Genomic DNA, 18,155 nt, shown 5'->3' with positions numbered 1-18,155 from the left:
TATTACCTTAAATACATTTGAATGTCTAGTGGATCGTCTGAGTTTCACTGACAGAAATAAGCTTTTTCTGATACGCCCTGGCATCTGGTGGCCACTAGATGGAAGTGTTCACTCCTGTATAGGAGCAATCATGGATTGTTTGTCCTCTGGTGCTTGTCTGTGTTCTGTACTTCTGGTAATCTCATGCCTAGCCACAGGTTTGTATTTATGTTTAACCACTTCAGGCTCTCGGAAGAGGGTTGAGCATAGTAGGGCCCATCTGTCTTGTGGTCAGTGAACATGCAGATGTGCTAGACAGAGCTCTCTTAACCCCTGATTATACTAAGATGAGAAGACAGCCATAAATTCAAGCAGTGTAAAACTATACAGGTTTGGATTCTCAGGATTTCTCTTTTAATGCTGCTCTGGACTATATTCTTCATATTTGAGTTGCAGGGGGTAGGTTATTACATTGTGTCAGATGTGCAGTTTAAAAGAAAGAAAACCCTTTAAAACAGCAGTCAGACTGAGCTTATGCCTTATTGCAAAATCAGCAAAGTATTAGTGTTACTCAGTAAGTCTGTATTAACTTGAAGTCCTTGCTAGCACTGCTGTGAAAGAAGAAAGTTGAAATCCAAGTTTTGTTAGACTCCTGGAATTTTTTTGCGAAAATCTGTTTCACCACCACCCCTTGCCCTGATATTCTTCCTTCAAAACTCTATTGTTTTTTTAAATACTTGTTGAGAGTAGAATTTAGTACTGGGAAGAAGGTCTTTTGAAATAAATGTAAATCAATAGAAGGAGTTAATGAGGAGATTCAGATGTCTAACAAGGATATACAAAGACAGAGGGGAAATACTTACCGCTTGACAAGAAAGCATTTTGGGAGAAGTTTAGTCTTTTTGTTTATACAGAGATTTTAAAAAAAAGTGACAGACTGGAGCATGTGTCTGTCTCTCCATGTTATTTCTGCTGTCTTTACTGAGTGTCCTCTTGGAGGATTTGCTCTGTTCCATTCTGAGTTCCAGTCCCAAATGGCCAAGGAGTTTGGGAGATGAGATGGGACAAGATGAGCTGGCAGAGGATAGTGCTTCCACCTGTCAGCCAGAAATGCCTCTTGCTTCTGTTGAGAAACAGATGACTGTTCCAAGCCTCTTTGGATCTTAATCTGGAGTGTGTTAGGCTATGAATGTATGTGGCCAGGAAAGGAAACATAATAATTCTTAGCATTAAAATGACTTTACTAATGTAACATCTGTGTAGTATGTAGGCAGAGCACGTGCATGTTTAGACATGGCAAAGATAATGCAGGCCAGGCCATTGTAATTGCACTACAGGAGACTTTTATCAGAGATGATTGCAGTAACTTTACTGTGGAAAAGCAAAATAGTGTTTAATGTGCTTTACAATCTGAATCTGATGCTAGATCTCTTTCCCCTTTGCAGATGAATGGCTGAGACCTGTGATGAAAAAAGACAAGCAGGTGCTGGTACACTGGGGCTTTTTTCCAGACAGGTAAAGAAAGGTGGGGGAAGAATGCAGACCCCAAATCTATCTTAAGTTTATTGAAGGAAAAATCTTGATTAAAACTCGCAAGTAGGAAAATCCATGTCCTCAAACAAACTGCTCCTTTCATTTACTGAGTATTACCTCTCCTGATAGCAGTGCTCTGTGGTTATCAGTAGTGAACCTGCATGGGGAGCGTCCCAGCTGTGTGGCCTACAACTATGCTCTTTTCTTGTTATGCAGAATGACAGGCTCAGACCTATCTCATGCTGGCTCGTCTAAAAATCTAACCCAAATATACAGTACTGCATTCCTGTTGTTTTGATTCTGAATGATTGTACATTGCTGTTCATATTACGAGACAAGCAGTGGTTGTCTTATGGAGTGTAGCCACACAATAATTTAGTATTGCTACCATTTATCTCAATGTCCAAAGCTTGAAAAGACTTATCAGTGATTTAAAACCGAAATATGCATACCTATCTATGATACTGGCAGGTGGGCGAGATTAGAAAAGGAGAGTTTGTTTTTCTGCAGAGTCACTAGTAAGGTTGCAAATTGAACCAGGCTTTCAAAGAGCAGAGTGGGCCTTTCCATAAAGTTAGTAAGACTTTAAAGCCAAAAGGGAGAACTTCGAGTCACCTAGTTCAACTTTCTTCAACAAAGAGATTTCACTCCATGGATTGCCTTCAATCAAGTGCAAGTGACTGTTGAAAGCATATATTTGAGAAAGCTGACCTATGTTGTTAGAAGGCGCTAAAAGATAGCGTATGTACTGTTGGTAATGTAAATGTATTTGTAATAACTGGTTTCTGAGTCCAGGTTTTGGAAGACTCAAAAGATTGATAACCCAGCATTGACTTCTATTTAAATAACTTTTTCAGGGTACTAAAATCTGCTCTGCTGTGCATGCACAGAATTTTCAGGAACCATATGCGTATTTCAGTGGAAGAGAGCAAAGAACAATCACACTTAAGTGTCTTTCTTCGTATACATGAAGAACCTTTAAATATTTTTATATTTATAGCGTATCAGTTGACTCTGTGTGTATATGTATTTATAAATATCAGTATAAACATGAGGAATACTATATACACATCTTTTCTTGCATATGACTTATTCTAGCTGCTCAGTACATGCCTGGTGTTGATTACAAAGTATTTTGGCTTTTGCTGTTACTGAGTGCAGTTTCTTAGCATTTATAAATAGGCTGTTGAGGGAATAGCATATGTAAAAGTGAGTGTAAGTAATAAATGGATTCTACAGCAGTAGGGATTGAAGGAGAGGATGCATACTCCTTTCTTCTAGGAATCCAGTATCTCTTGCTTTAAACTCATAAGAACAGATACAAGTTAATTAACTTAATGCCAGGGTTTGAACAAGTGACTCAAAAACTGCATTTATACCCCTGAGTCTAGAGAGTAGACTTGCAATTTTAAGCTGAAGCTGGCTTCACTGAGCTGGCTTTTAAATTCAGAAAGTTAAAAATGTGCATTAAATGCCTTGGACCCCTCCCTTTTCAGTGTGTCCTATTTCTATAGTAGAAACCAGTGATTATTGCTTTAACATTTCACTGTGTGGAAAAAACTTTACTATTCTACCCCAGCGATACGATTTGCACATGTCAAAATTGCTGAATAAAATTCCTGCTGGTGATATTTCTGGATGAACAGCCCAGGGGACCAATTTTGTTTTCTCTTGACTCCTCTCATTAGCTATGACACTTGGGTTCATGCCAATGAAATAGATGCTGAAATTGAGGATCCTCCAATTCCTGAAAAGCCATGGAAGGTAAGTCCCTCTTAAACAGTTTCCCAAAGTTACTGTATTGGTATAGCTCATGCTCAGGTGCTACTAGATAGATATTTTAATGCGCAGCTGAGTAACAATGGCTGTATTTCCATATATATGGAAAAGCAGAGTGATATTTCTAGAGCTGTAATGAAAATGTCTAAAACATTGCTTTGGTCTGGGGAGGAATGCTGTTGAAAAAGTACTTTAATTTGTGAGTGAAAAGGACAGGCTTATGCATCTCTGATAGCGCCAAAATTACCATATTTATTTCGGCCTGACTTGAGGTGCTTTCTTTTAAAGGTAAGTCCTTCCCTTACTGCTGAAGTGCAGCCATCTCTCGGATGGAACCTGACAACTCATTAGAAGGCATAATAGCATTGTACAGTGTTTAAGGAGAGGAAGTGGGGAAAAATACGATATCCTCGTGATGTTTTTTGAAGAATATTGTTAGAGAAAAGAACTGTCAGGTTACAAACCTGAGATTACCACACGTGTATTACAGGGCTTAAAACATATTTTGTGTGCAGAAAGTTCATCATCTTCTATAATACAGAAATGGCCAAAAAATATTAGGAGTTAGATAATATGGAAGTTAAGAAGCTGCTTTAGGAGAACAAATCTGAATTTTTGACATTTGCGGTACCACTGAAATCTTGTCTTTTCTCTTTGAGTTATTGTAATGGCGACGTGATTTCCAGCGGATTCAGCTATTGGGATCAAAGTAGAGCTGTGGTCTGGTTGACAGATTGTGTGTGGCCGTGGGCTCCCCCATCCCCTGGTTTCACACTGCCACAGAAGCTCTTGGGTTCATTTGTCTTAGCTCAGTACCACTGTAGATACCAGCTTCTGTATGCTCTTAGTACAGGGCAGAGTTTAAGTTTCTTGATTTTACTAAAATCCTTGGCACTGCTAATTAATTGTAGTGTATGAATGCAACTGTCCCTAGAGTTAGAGCCAACATGGAAGTGAATGAGAAAACCGGTAGCTGTTGAAAGAATCCCTGAGGGTCATATCTCACCTTTCTTTATTGAAAGGTTCAATTTAATGGGAACTCTGCTCTTACATCATGTCGTAACAATGCGAAAAGTCAGCGCTTCTCAATCTGTTGAACACATGAGCACTAAAACCAAAATCAGCCTTATTTAGGTTCTCTACATAATTAGTTTTCTTTCTACAGAAATTATTTGCCTGTCTGATTTAGCTCATTGCAAATGAATGATATAGAACAGTAATAATCAAACAGTAGTAAATGCTACTTTATTGTCCTTTTATTGGACTTACTCTTTTATACGTAACATGCAGTGTTGTTCTGTGTGTATGCCGTTCATCTGAACAGCAGAGTTAGAGCAGCTGAGGTCAGAAAATAACTTGATATCTGTTCAAACTACTTATTCCAAGTAGTTACCTGTAAATAACTGGAACACATGCTTTTTGTGTATAAATAATCCTAAAGCTCAAGAATTTATTTTCAGCTATGCGAACTAGAACTTTATTTGAAGATGGATGTTTTAAGTCAAGATAGTCAATCTTTCCAAGATACAGCCAACTCTTCTTCATTTTTTTGGTCTTTTGTGGCCCATCTGCTACGGTGATCTGTGTATTTAGAAGATTTTGATGGTAATTTTCAGCATCCAAAGTACACTCTTAATACCGAGCTGTTGTCCCAGCTGTGAAAACTGACCTCACACTTCAGAAGGCTTAAAAATGATGGAGGAACAGACATGGCATTCAGTAGACTTACGCGCATGTTTATCCTTTATTGTATTGCCTCATGAAGCTGTCATCTATTATGTTGTAAAACCATTACAAGGAATTTGGACATTCAGACTCTGATAACAAAGCCGCAAGTACTTCATTCTATGAGGTCTGTCACAGAGTTATTTTTTCAAAAAACATCAGCATGTCGTTCTGTTCTTTAGGTTCATGCCAAGTGGATTTTGGACACAGATATATTCAATGAATGGATGAATGAAGAGGATTATGAGGTAGATGAGAACAGGAAATCAGTGAGTTTTCGACAGAGAATCTCCATGAAAAATGAAGAGGTAGGTGGTTCTCTGCTTAATGGGTGACCTCTTGATACATCAATATTCTTTATCTCAGCATAAGTCACATTTTTGGGACTCAAAGTTGCTAAAATTAAGCTAGTTGAACAGTTTGAGGTGCCTATGATAACACAGTCTAGTTTTAACTTTCTTCTGGCATATATCCTTTATCCAAAAGTGTCAGTGTGCACATTGATTTTTATTTTTTTTTCGCCCCCTTTCTGAGGATGGTAGGAGATAGGACCCACTCTGTGCTTTCGCATAAATGAAGCCAGGGGTGTGTTAAACAGCATCAGTTAATATTTGATTTCCAAATTCTCTGTACTTGTTGAAACTAATTTTTGTATCCCTCCCAATGCAGGAAGTTAGGACTCTAAAAACATGTTCATTTAACCTTGAGGCCAGGCTGCTCACTAGGAAATCTCTCCTGTTGGATAGAGTATATTGACCCAAGTCGCACATTACCTTCTGAATCTTGCTCTGAATCTATGTATCTTAAGTACATAGCCATTGCAGCATCTGGGGGATGGCTGTAGAAAATTTAGGGGTTTTCACCTTGACAAATGGAAGTATTCTGGAGCTGAATGTGGTGTATGTTGTGGTATTACTGCTTTTAGCTTCTCTGTTGTAGGATGTATTACGGAAGAGTGTAGCCTACAGCGTTTCAGTAACTAGTGTTTGAGATGAGCTAACTACTTTGCTTCTCTAACAGCCTGTACGTAGTCCAGAGAGGAGAGACAGGAAAGCAGCAGCAAGTACAAGGAAGAGAAAGCATTCTCCTTCTCCACCCCCCACTCCTGTGGAGTCGAGAAAAAAGACAGGGAAGAAAGGGTGAGTGTCTGAGTCCTGGAATTTGAGGCAAATTTTCTTGAAGAAATGCTTATGGGGAGATCTCTGTCACCTTTCATTTGTCTCACCTTAGATTACAGTAGAATAACTATTTCTACAATAGACTTGAGTGATTTTGCTTGTGCAGTGTATGTAATTTCTTTACTCTGTAGAAATGTATTGCCTGCAGGTTGGAGGAGCATCTAGTGCAAGTTGGCATGTTATTTGTGTCAGTGACAGGATTCATTGCTGCATCAAGAGTAGAATTTCTCAAATGAAAAGTTACTCAGCTGCTTCTAAAATAACTCAAAACTCGTTCTGTTAGTGCAATCATGTAGTACCTGTACACTTTTTGAAGTATAGCCCCATAAATTACTGCATTTAATGAAGGAGGTTTTTTTATGTAGGTATAATAGCCAGGTATTTTAAAGTCCACTTCTCAAATGCAACTTTAACGGAGTAGCATTTGTGGCCTACAGAGTAGCATTTTTTCCAATGCTAGTTTGATCTCTTAAACCAAGCAAACAAACAAAAGGCAATATTATAAACTCCCATAAATAAGCTTTTATTGGGATATGTGTGGATATGGAGGTGAGCGCTTTTGAACAAAAAATTCAGGTCTTGTTTATTAGACCTGTTGGGCTCTAAGAAGACAAAACTGGAAATTTATCATCTGAGGTGAGAAAGAAATAGTTGATCTGAATTACTTTTTTGTTCCAAATGTAAAGCCTGAGTTAGATTGTGTAAAGAGAGCGGTGAGTGATTCTGCCTTGTTCCCAAAATGGCTTCCTCGGTACACAGAATCGACGGTACAAGCCAGCCTTTTTCCTTAAATAAGGCAGCATGCCTTGAAATGGTCTGTTGCCTCTTCTGTTCCGTGCAGCAGATGCCCTTATTGCAACTTTAAAGGACAAATGTAAGTGAATTGCTTCTCCCTTGAATCTCGCTAGTATGCAAGTGCTGCCAGCATGCTGGAGACAGTTTTGGAATCAAGATTTATATACAGTGGTGGTCTCCAGTCTTGAAACAGTGGAAAATACCATTTTTTTTGAAACTTTGTTTAGTAATACACAGAGAATATTTTTTGTAACTCCACCAGCACCACTTCCTACAGCATTCATGTTTTTATAAGTGTTTTAACCTAGTCCTTTAATCCGGATATCTGAAGAATAACGTCAAGATGAGAACATCTGACAGTTGCAGCTGGCAGAGAATTTGTGTATGATCTGTTTTAGACAAACAGCCTTATATGGGAAAAGGAGAGGGCAGAAAGAAGAAGATGAGCAAGAAGATCTTACAAAGGACATGGAGGATCCCACACCAGTACCTAATATAGAAGAAGTGGTACTTCCCAAAAATGGTAAAAAATGCATACATTGGATTCTTTGAATGTTAAAACTGCTTAAACTGCACTGAAAAATACACATGTATTTTGTCAAATCTTTGAAATACTTTGGGGCTGTGGGGCCAGGTGGTCTGTGCCCATCTAAATTTATCTAGTCAAGGATTTGAATGTGACAGCTGAGAAGGGCAGCAGATTCACCTTATTTTGGCTTTTTGAAATACATTTATGAAAATCCACTTAAATGTTTAGTTTCACCTATTTTAGGATTGCTCTCACCCATTATACAGAGTTCATGTTTTGGGGGGATGGAGTTTTCTGGAGGAAAATAATTGTATGCCCAGTAACCAAGATAAGCACATTAAATGAGTGGAAACTCTAGCAACATGCCAAATGTATTCAGTTCTTAATCCTTTTCAGAAAAGCAATGATCTATGCAATACCTGTTAAGTAAAGATAAGTCAGAAAAATAATTCCTTCTATCAAGTCCTTGACACCAAACTATTTTGGGTGCCACACTGTTTGCTTTTTACCTGGTTTGAACTTGCATGTAAGAATTGTTACATGTTGTACAGGTGGAAAAAGTACAGTACTTGGTCCACTAACTGCATGAATAGAAGCTGCTTTGTGTTCAGATGTGAAATTACAGAGAAATCAAACAAATGGTCTGTTGTACTCAAACTGCACAGCTGAACTCTTTTGAACTGGAAAGACATAACAAAACAGTTTATTGATAAGATAGTAAAAGCATGCTAGACTTTTTGATAATTGTATCTTGTCTGACGGTTACTCATCAGAGTTTCAATCTTGCTTACTTTTGTAGTGAACCCAAAGAAAGACAGTGAAAACACGCCTGTGAAAGGAGGAACAGTAGCAGACCTTGGTAAAATAAACACTCAACACCCTCCAGCACCCCCTCCCCTAAGTTTTATAGTAAAATCTTGCTTGCAGGCCAACAGAGTAAATATTTTTTAAATCTCTCAATTTTAAAAGGAATCTCTAATCCTACTCTTTTATTGAATTAATTCAGTTTTCATATGTATTTGAGTTGAAACGTATTGAGTCTTTTTCACTTGCAAGGCTGTTCCGTTGTAGGCTTCTTTTTTTTTTTTTTCTTTTTTTATATGACATATAAGCTCTTTCCTGGCAGAATTTTTCTTTTCTTACTGGGAATCAAGGTGAATCACAGGTTCCCTGAGCATTGCTAAGCCTTTGGCATAACAGATACAAACTAGTGTCCCATACCCTATTATACAAGGCTATATCTAGGGCATTGGGAAAGGCGGTAATTAGGTATGGATTCCTAAGTGTGGAAGAATTCTAATTATCCTTCCTCTGTATTCTTATCTGTTCTCTTGTCTGGGATAGTTGAGTGCCTGCATAAGGATGAGATTGCCTTAATGATGTGTGGTCCACTTTGTTTTCCTCCTCACTTTGCTTCCAAAACAAATGAAATATTCTTTCAAATTCAGCAATTGCATTGCTAGAAAGGCTTATGAGCAATCAGACGCTTTTTATTAGTGTAATTCTCAATGCTTTTACCTTTCAGATGAACAGGATGAGGAGACAGTGGCGACTGGCGGAAAGGTAACAGCAGCTGTTTCTTACTAAATTTGGTAGAAGCTGAGATCGTAGAATTATAGAATGGTCTGGGTTGGAAGGGACCTTTAAAGGTCATCTAGTCCAACCCCCCTGCCATGAGCAGGGACATCTTCAACGAGATCAGGTTGCTCAGAGCCCCGTCCAACCTGACCTGGAATGTTTCCAGGGATGGGGCATCTACCACCTCTCTGGGCAACCTGTGCCAGAGTTTCACCACTCTCATCGTAAATATTTCTTCCTTATATCTAATCTGAATCTACTCTCTTTTAGTTTAAAACCATTACCCCTTGTCCTGTCAAGATCTTAATCTCATCTTCAGTAACTTAAGCCTGTAAAGTTTTTCAAGTGTTATATAAGATTACATTAGTTACTGATAGGAATGTTGTTTTGCTATTATAAAAATTCTACAAATGCTGTGAGATTATTTTGTATTTTTAAATCTAGTATATTAAAAATTAGAATGAGGATACAGTTGCAAAGTATTTTCAAAGAAGCGTTTTTCAGATGTAAGATTTTTTCAAAGGTTATGCTTTTTCTTTAGGATTTGGGACTAAATCTAAATCCTGGATAGGCTTCCTAATCATTTTAATAGTGTTGCCGGGGTAGTTTCTGTATTGAACTGCATTGTCACTATGCCAGGCACTATTTTTCACAGCTTGCGTAGTATAAGATGGCTGCCTGATCATGCAGGTAAGGAAAGATCACATCTGTGTTAGGTTCATACAGTTGCAGGCCTGCACAGACACAGACACTTGGATGTGACCTTAGTTATACATATAATTAAGAAAATCTGACTTCCAGTATGGAAGTATTGCTAGTTTTACTGTATTTCAGTTCATATGTCCAATCTGTGTATGTGTTTTCAGAAATGCTAAAAAATCTTTCTGATGTTTTAAAATGGGGAAAGCTAAGAACTCTAGGTATGCAGACCACTGGCTAGGTAGTAAGCAACCTTTCTTTTAGTTTAGGAGCAGGTATCGCACTAAGGAACCGTGGGTTTAAGTATCTAGATATGGACATGTGAACACAGATTGCCAAATACGATTCTTAGAGAAGCACTGTTTTCCAAGTTAGGGAAACCAACTCAGAAGGAATGCGACAGCAGGCTTTTCCAGTATGGGAAATGCTCTTTCTTTTCTGGTATAACTTCTCCATCCCTGGGTGTAGAATGACCTGGAACTGTGGGGACTCAAGCAGCAACGTTAGTATTTGTTCCATGTTAGATCGGAAGAGGTTTGCTTTTTATGTCCTATGTTAAATGGTGTTTTTTGGGGGGTGTGGTCTGTTTCTCTGGTGAATGCATTTTGAGAGAAGAGTGTTGGAGGTTGAGGGGATGATGAGAGGAAGAACTTATTTTCTGAATAGCTATTGTCAGATCACTAAATATATTTAGAATGATACCCTGTTGTCTTTGGGCGAATTTAGTCCCAGACAAAGATAGATCACTGATACCAATGACTCTTTAAGTTCTTGCTTTAGGGACTTCCTTATTTTTAACACTCTGTTCTGTTTCTCTGAAATCTGTCTGGGTTAGTAATTCAGGTAAAGAAAACCATTTAATGTTGAGTTGCCTACAGGCTCTTCAAATAGCACCTGAGGGTTTCTCGTACAGTTCATATCATGCCCTGACCCTCTTTTTATACTACCTCTGTGCCCTTCTCTTTATCATTTTGGATCAGGAAGCGAAAGTGTGCTGGAGCTCAAGTTGCAGAACTCCTAGCGTTCACAGGAGGCTTCTGTTGTGAAGCAGTGGGAAGTGACCAAAGACTTGTCCTCTGCTTGGGAATCTTAGAAAATCTTGCTCACTGGTGTCTTCACAGCCCTGTGTGAGCAAACTCATGGGTCTGTTCACCTGCTGAGTGGCAGCAAATGCAGGGATGTGCAGAGTTACAAGTTGAACTTAGTATCTCTTCTTCACAAGAGAGAAATATCCGAGACCAGCTTTGAGACTGATCAAAGTTGAGTTTATCCAAGCAAGAATTTAGTGTAATGAGACACAGTTTTGCAGACACGAAACTGTTACGGCTGACAAGTGTGTCCCAGTGAAACTAGAAGTAATGAATCTGATTTCCTTTAATGCACTTCTGAGGAGTGAAAAGGTTAATGGGGGAAGAGTGTCAAAAAATACAACCTGTCTTAGACAATATTAAAAATTGGTGTGGTGTCAGTAACTGGAGATGGCAGCAAGAGCTAGGCTGACAGCTTACAAAGCACTCTAGATTTGTGCTGTATTCATTACACGTGGTTGCAGTATACTGCAGAATTGAAATGCAGTGTTTTCTCCCATAGTTAGAGCATGCTTAATTTTATGAACAGGATGCAAAGCCTGATCTAACTGTACAGCCAAGTATGTCCTTGAGATTTGAGAGCTGGCTCTGTAAAAACTTCTTACTGTCCTTGTGCTTTCTTTAATATTTTTATGAACACAGATTACACTTTCTCTGGTCCCTGAGATTTTTCCCATTGACTGGAGATTGCATCAGGAAAAGTTTATTCTGCAAAGGATTGGAAAGCACTTGTCTTGGACTAGCTTTGTGTGGGCTGGGAGTTGTTACGTACGTCTCTTGCAACCTATTAACTGTTGTATTCCCTCCATGACACAGGAAGATGAAGATCCTAACAAAGGTGATCAAAGTCGGTCAATTGATCCAGGTGAAGATAACGTCACAGAACAAACCAACCACATCATTATTCCAAGCTATGCATCTTGGTTTGACTACAACTGGTAAGAAAGTCATTTGGAATTGGGGGAAGACTCAGTTTTGGTGGTTGTTTCTCATAAATCAAGCTGAGAGCTGAAAGAAATTACTTTTGTTTAGGTCTAGTTCCCGTATAAGGGTACATCTTTTCCATTTAAAAATCCTTCCGAGCTGACTTCTGGCAGTTTTCAGGGATTGGGAATGAGGAAGAGAATTTCAAACAGCATAGATCTTCAGTCTATCTTCAGCATTTCTTGCTTTACATTGGTTTTTATCCCCTCCCCCCATGGGAAAATAATTCCTTTGTCTTACCTACTTCTCTAGTCTTGGTATGATCTTTCTGTGTTTGTATCTACTTCTGAAAGGTGGTGGCCTTTTATTTTGCTTCAGATCTTGACTTTGAGGATAAGTTATTGCTTATACAGGGAGGATACTTGTTTCATTTTGGAATTGTCCTTGGAGTCAGAGGTTTGTGGTGTGCTATGACCGTATAACTTGCTATAGTAACCCTAATGTTCTCTGTATACTCAAACTTTTGTGGTGTGGGAAGAGAAGCAAGTGATCGGGAATGAAAGTCCCTCTACAAGTTAAACTCTTAATGTAGTACTTTTTTAAAATAAAAACTGCTTTGGAAGCAGAATAAGGAATAGTCAGTTGTCTGGAAGGGCTGTCATTTGAGTGTGTATTTTGTCTTGGCTCTAGGAGTTGAGACATTGTGTAGGCTGGAATCTAAAAAGGCATGCTATGACACTTGAGTATTAGGATTCATGTGCAACTTTCAGAAGTGGGTAAGTTTTTATAGTAGTGAATTAAGATGGGATGTGAACTGTTAGTGTAAGGGTTGGTTCAATTTCCAGCTCTGGCAAGCTTTGTTACCTTGAGTCAGTTGCTTAGCCTAGGTCTGTGCCAGTGGCTTGAGTTGACCTAAATCCCCATAAATAGAACCATCTGTTTCCTCAGCCCCTTTGCTCTCCCACTCAGAGATGATCCTGGAAGCAGAGAAGCTAAGGATCACGTAGTCTGAATTTATACGTGCTCCAGTTGCTTTGTGAGTGGAAAAGCTCGAGGTGTAGTTCTGTTACACATGCAGAATGAAATGCTCCATTGATGCACTTCCTAAAGGGATAAAACTGTGGATCTGGTGTAGATCAGGAAAGGCAACTTTGTATAGCTCGAGCTAATTCAGGTTTACTTTAAACCAAGGTGGGCATATCTATAGTCTCTGTGCTTCAATTCCTTGTTTGTAAAGTGAAGGTACAATACTACTTCCCTACTGAGAAAATGACGACAATGACAACAAGTCATGAGATCATTCTGACGCTATTGTACAAGTGCCTTTTGGGCACGAGAGGTAATAATGGTTGGTTAAAAATTCTTGATGGGTGCATTTGCAGTAGCAGCAGTAGTTCTAATGGAGTGCCTGAGAGCTAAATCTGTCTGTGAAACATAGCTAAAAGACTAATGTGGTATTTCTGAAGAGACAGAATAAACTTCTCATTGCATCAGGTGTACTTGTTCTGACCTTCTGAAAGGCAAACTTAAAGCATCTCTGGTGGGTAGAGTGGACATCCACAAGGTAGCAGGATGATGTGAAAAGAAGCTTTGTTTTTGGATTCTAGTGCTCCAGAAACAGCGTGTTAAGGTGATTTGGGTTTAAGGCTGAAATAACAGCACAGTTATGAGACTGACATTTTTCTGTCTTTGAGCACTTCTTTTCTGTTCAGAGATAGGTTTTTGTAGTTCTGGAGAACTAGGGAGCATATATGTAGCATTGTCACACCTCAGGCTCCAGGTGTTAACTGCTGTTGCTGTCCTAGCAAGATGCTGCTTGCGTTATGTAAATACGTAAACTAACCACTATCTGCAGCCCTCCCAAATTGCAAATACTTCTTTAATGTGGCCAGTTGCAACTAAATTAAAGTAAGCTGAAAAATAATTCTAATCTGCTTATCTCAAAATGTTTTATAAACTGCTGTTTTAGAATAGTCCTTGCTAAAATTAATTTTCTAGTAAAAAGGTAAATGTTATTTAATGCTCAATTCAGTTTCAGTGTAATCTCTTATGCTTTAGGCAACTTCATTGCCAGAACTAGATTGTTACTACAATCTGAAAAGTTTATTGGTTAATCTTCATCTTCAAGTTAAGAGTATTTTCCTATGAATGACAAGTTAAGAGTAAGTGGTATCAGTGTAAGAGGGGAATTGCATGATAGGTTAAAAGCTGAACTTATAGGAGGAAGGAAGATTTGTAAAGAATATTTTTTTCTATTTCCTTTAAAAGTAACAATTCTTAAATGACCATTGTAGTTATCCAGATTTTAACTTGCATAAAGTATGTGCCATTCTACACATTTCTGTCTTAAGTTACTCTAGCAAGGCCTGCATTTCTGAGACTTTTTTTATAAAATGGAAGGGTTTTTAATCTTGAAGCTATTTCTTCACTTAGTAATAGGTGGGTTAAATCTTGGGTCCCTCAAGGAATTTGCATATTAAGATCTTAGAAAAGAAAAAATGAGTTGACTAATGAAGTTCCATATACTCTGGCTGTTTACATGAATTATAATTTTGCTTTGCAGTAAAAACCCTCTTATATATCGCATTATATGCTATGGATAATGCAAAATGATCTTGTTCATTTGTTGCTGGTAGAACTCCACAGATGCAGTCGCCCTGTGATTAAAATGTTTCAGGACCAAATGTTCTTATTTATGTTAAAATAAATCATATAACTTCCTCCAATCCTTTTTTTAGGAAATATGAGAACGTGATTCCGTAAGTTTCTGCAGTGCTATTGACACTGTCAGGCTAGTAGTATATGCAGATTGGAAGATTCTACTAAAAGAACATTTAAACTTAAATACTTTACTTGGAACAGCTATGGAAGGGAAAAAAATGTATTTGTCAAATAACTAAAGCTGAATTTTCTGTGATCTTTACCTTAGTTTTTTTTATATAATGCATAGCATCTCATGTATCATTAGTTCTGCTCTTCCATATGTGGTCAGGTTTTGTTCTGTATTTCTTCCTTGGAGTGCAAAGGGAAAGAATTCTTTTTAAACAGTGTTTAGTTGCTCCAAATATCCATACTTTGGATTTTATTTTCCCAATTGACCAGGGAGGTACTAGCTACGTTCTTGAAGCTAGTCTCCTACCTGACTTGTGAGCACTAATAATTACTGTAGATCCAACTTTGGAGTTGGACTCAAAGCACGCACTTGTACTTCCATCTTCTAAGTATATACCGTAAAAGCTTGGGTTCTTTGAGGTATTGGTACTTTGCTGAATGTTTGTCCTAACTAGGTTGGAGACTTCTGTTAGAGTATGGAACTCGTGAAGGTACAGTTGGAAATGGGCTGCTGCTCAGTACTTTTCGGAGTTTGATTAGGGCAGCTTTGGGTGTGTATTTTTGCTTTGATCAAGGACTGAATTTTGTGATGCTTTTTTAATGCAGCTTTGGTTGTTTGATGAAATAAGCAAATTTCAAAGGGTCATGCTAGAATACTAGGGTTTCTAAAACCAAACCACCCTTGCTATTCTCCCTCAAAATAGTCATTTGAAAGTGTGCAGAGTACTCCAACATTATTTAGTCTTTGGCATCTGAATTGTGTATTTTTGTTACAGTATTCATGTGATTGAACGTCGTGCTCTTCCTGAATTCTTCAATGGAAAAAACAAGTCCAAGACTCCAGAAATGTAAGTAAAACATGTGACTACAGGTGTATAAAAGTGCGGCAAGATAAAGGAGCTTCCAGTTTCATGAATCCTGTGGTCACTTCAGCTATGCATGTGTTAAGCAGATACTGTCTCTAGGAGCATGAAAGAAGGAAAGAGCACCTGTACAACCACTTCTTGTAGTTTGATAATGTCTGTGCATTATTGTTGTAGAGGTAAAAGTTTAAATATCAAAGCAGTAGTTAATAGTGGTTATCCAGGAAAAATAAAACTAGTTTCTCCCAAGTAATATTGGAACAAATTCCTGAACTTTTTTGTGTGGTACAAGACATGATCATCTTCCAAAGACATATGGAAAATTTCATGATACTGTAGAAACTTAATAATCCTCCTTATTTTTCTCTCCCTTCTCATGGCATGCTGTATTTTTGAGACTCAGGAGTTTAGCACGTAAGCACTGATCACTGAGTTTGTTGTAGGATGCTGTGTCAGACTGTGGAATGGATTTTGCACAGTTATCTCTGTTGATTTCATGGTTCCCTGAGCAGCTGATGGGTAATTCTGAAAGTGTAGGTGAGGGTCAGAAAATGAATCTTCACAGGCCTGAGATGTTACTGTGCTTTCAGATATTAGGTAGTCTGATTTAAATCAGGGAGCTGGAGTTGTGTGTTGCAAGAAGAAAAATATTTTTTCTTATATAGCTGTTCCAAACTGTCTAGTGACATTTTAATTCTGGCCATGCCTGTTAAATCTAGGTGGAGTTATCTCAGTTGAATTTAGACCCAATTTGTACCTATCTCGTCTCCTTGTGGGATCTGGTATCTACTGCGGAACTTAAGTGTTCTTAATTCAAAATCGTATACTCACAACTGTTTGAACAGTTTAAACAGCTTCAGGGAAGCTGTTTAAAACAAATATTAAAAAAAAAGCTGATTATTGTCTTGAGGTATTGCAAGTTTTTTCATACATTGAATGATTAACTTGTTACACTGCTAAGTCAGATCAGAAGATAAGCTGCTGATTTTGCATCAGATGCTTATCTTGAGAATCTACTGCAAGGCTTGTTATGTGCATTAGTAAAAGTACACATCCCCTTCTCTGAGAATTTTTCTGTTATAACAGTAAATTTAGTTCTCAGAGCAATCATAGAATCATAGGATGCTTTGGGTTGGACCCCCACCTTAAGGGTCATCTAGTTCCAACCCCCCTGCCATGGGCAGGGACACCTTCCACTAGACCAGGTTGCTCAAAGCCCCGTCCAACCTGGCCTTGAACACTGCGAGGGATGGGGCATCCACAGCTTCTCTGGGCAACCTATTCCAGTGTTTCACCACCTTCACAGGGAAGAACTTTCTTACATCTAATCTGAATCTACCCTCTTTCAGTTTAAAGCCATTACCGCTTGTCCTATCACTACATGTCCTAGTGAAGAGTCCCTCCCCATCTTTCCTGTAGTCCCCCTTTAGGTACTGGCAGGCTGCTCTAAGGTCTCCCCAGAGCCTTCTCTTCTCCAGGCTGAACAGCCCCCACTCACTCAGCCTTTCCTCACAGCAGAGGTGCTCCACCCCCTGATCATCTTCATGTCCCTCCTCTGGACCCGCTCCAACAGGTCCATGTCTCTCCTGTGCTGAGGACCCCAGAGCTGGACGCAGAACTGCAGGTGGGGTCTCACCAGAGCGGAGCAGAGGGGCACAATCCCCTCCCTCGACCTGCTGGCCACGCTGCTGGTGATGCAGCCCAGGACACCGTTGGCTTTCTGGGCTCTGAGTGCACACTGCTGGGTCACGTTGAGCTTCTTGTCAATGGGGCCCTGGGAAGTTGGGAATGTTCTTCCTTGGAGTCTTTCAGGCCTTGCTGGACAAAGCCCTAAGCAACCTGGACAAAATTCAGTGCTGACCATGGTTTGAGTAGGAGATTGGCTTAGAGACCTCCTGAGGTCCCTGGCACCCTGAATGGTTTTCAGTCTATAGTCTTTACTCACAACTTCTCTACATGTCTGAGTTGCAGAGGTAACTATAGCTGTATCATAGTGTTTCCAAAATGTATTTGATCCAAAATGTATTTGATGCCAACTCTGCTCCATCAGTTTTACGATTAAGCATATTTTTGGTTTGGGGTTTCTAGGACTTGGAGTCCAAGACTGCAAACAGATTGAATTGTGAAAGAATGCTTATCTTCCTTATTTGCCATTGATGTGGTCATCACGTGTAATCCCATGCTTCCTTTTTCAGTTGACATCAAAACATCAGGTCTCCTGATACTCATCCGTGAGCTGCTACTGGTTATTGCCTATGAGTGAAGCAAATTAGGGACTCCTCCCAATGCTAGAGATGTATTTTTGTTGCCATTTAGGGATTGTAGGAGTAGCATGTTGTCTTTGCTTTGTGTTTCCTTTTAAAATAGAATAGAAACATCCTTCTGAATGGATATGTCTTGCCTCCAGCTTAGTTTTCAGGCCAAATAAAATACCGTGTTTCAAAAGCTAACACAGGTTCGTTCTTCTGACAGTAGTGCCTGAGGGGTGGTTTCTGTCTTAAAAGGGATTTTAACTAAATACTAGTTGACTTATCTTTCGCGCTGTTGACAAGTTTTAGCTGATGGGTCATGTCATTGTTGAAAACAGGCTCCCTTCAGGATAAACTTTAGGGATGTTTCTGTCTTAGGCTTCTCTCTTCACCTAGTAATGTGA

At 39.0% G+C, this 18,155-nt stretch overlaps 1 protein-coding gene across 1 annotated transcript in view; it reads left to right on the top strand.

Annotated features, from left to right (window-relative positions):
- The window catches only part of SMARCC1 (SWI/SNF related, matrix associated, actin dependent regulator of chromatin subfamily c member 1), a 90,717-nt gene that overhangs the window by 23,445 nt on the left and 49,117 nt on the right, over positions 1-18,155 (top strand). The window contains 9 exon segments of the mRNA XM_030008095.1: positions 1,425-1,494; positions 3,201-3,276; positions 5,199-5,324; positions 6,037-6,155; positions 7,388-7,512; positions 8,318-8,377; positions 9,044-9,081; positions 11,700-11,821; positions 15,416-15,487. Coding sequence (XP_029863955.1) covers positions 1,425-1,494; positions 3,201-3,276; positions 5,199-5,324; positions 6,037-6,155; positions 7,388-7,512; positions 8,318-8,377; positions 9,044-9,081; positions 11,700-11,821; positions 15,416-15,487 — 808 coding nt within the window.

Source organism: Aquila chrysaetos, chromosome 3 (genome assembly GCF_900496995.4).
Source record: "Aquila chrysaetos chrysaetos chromosome 3, bAquChr1.4, whole genome shotgun sequence".
NCBI lineage: Eukaryota > Metazoa > Chordata > Aves > Accipitriformes > Accipitridae > Aquila > Aquila chrysaetos.
This window is presented reverse-complemented; position numbering and strand designations above follow the sequence as displayed.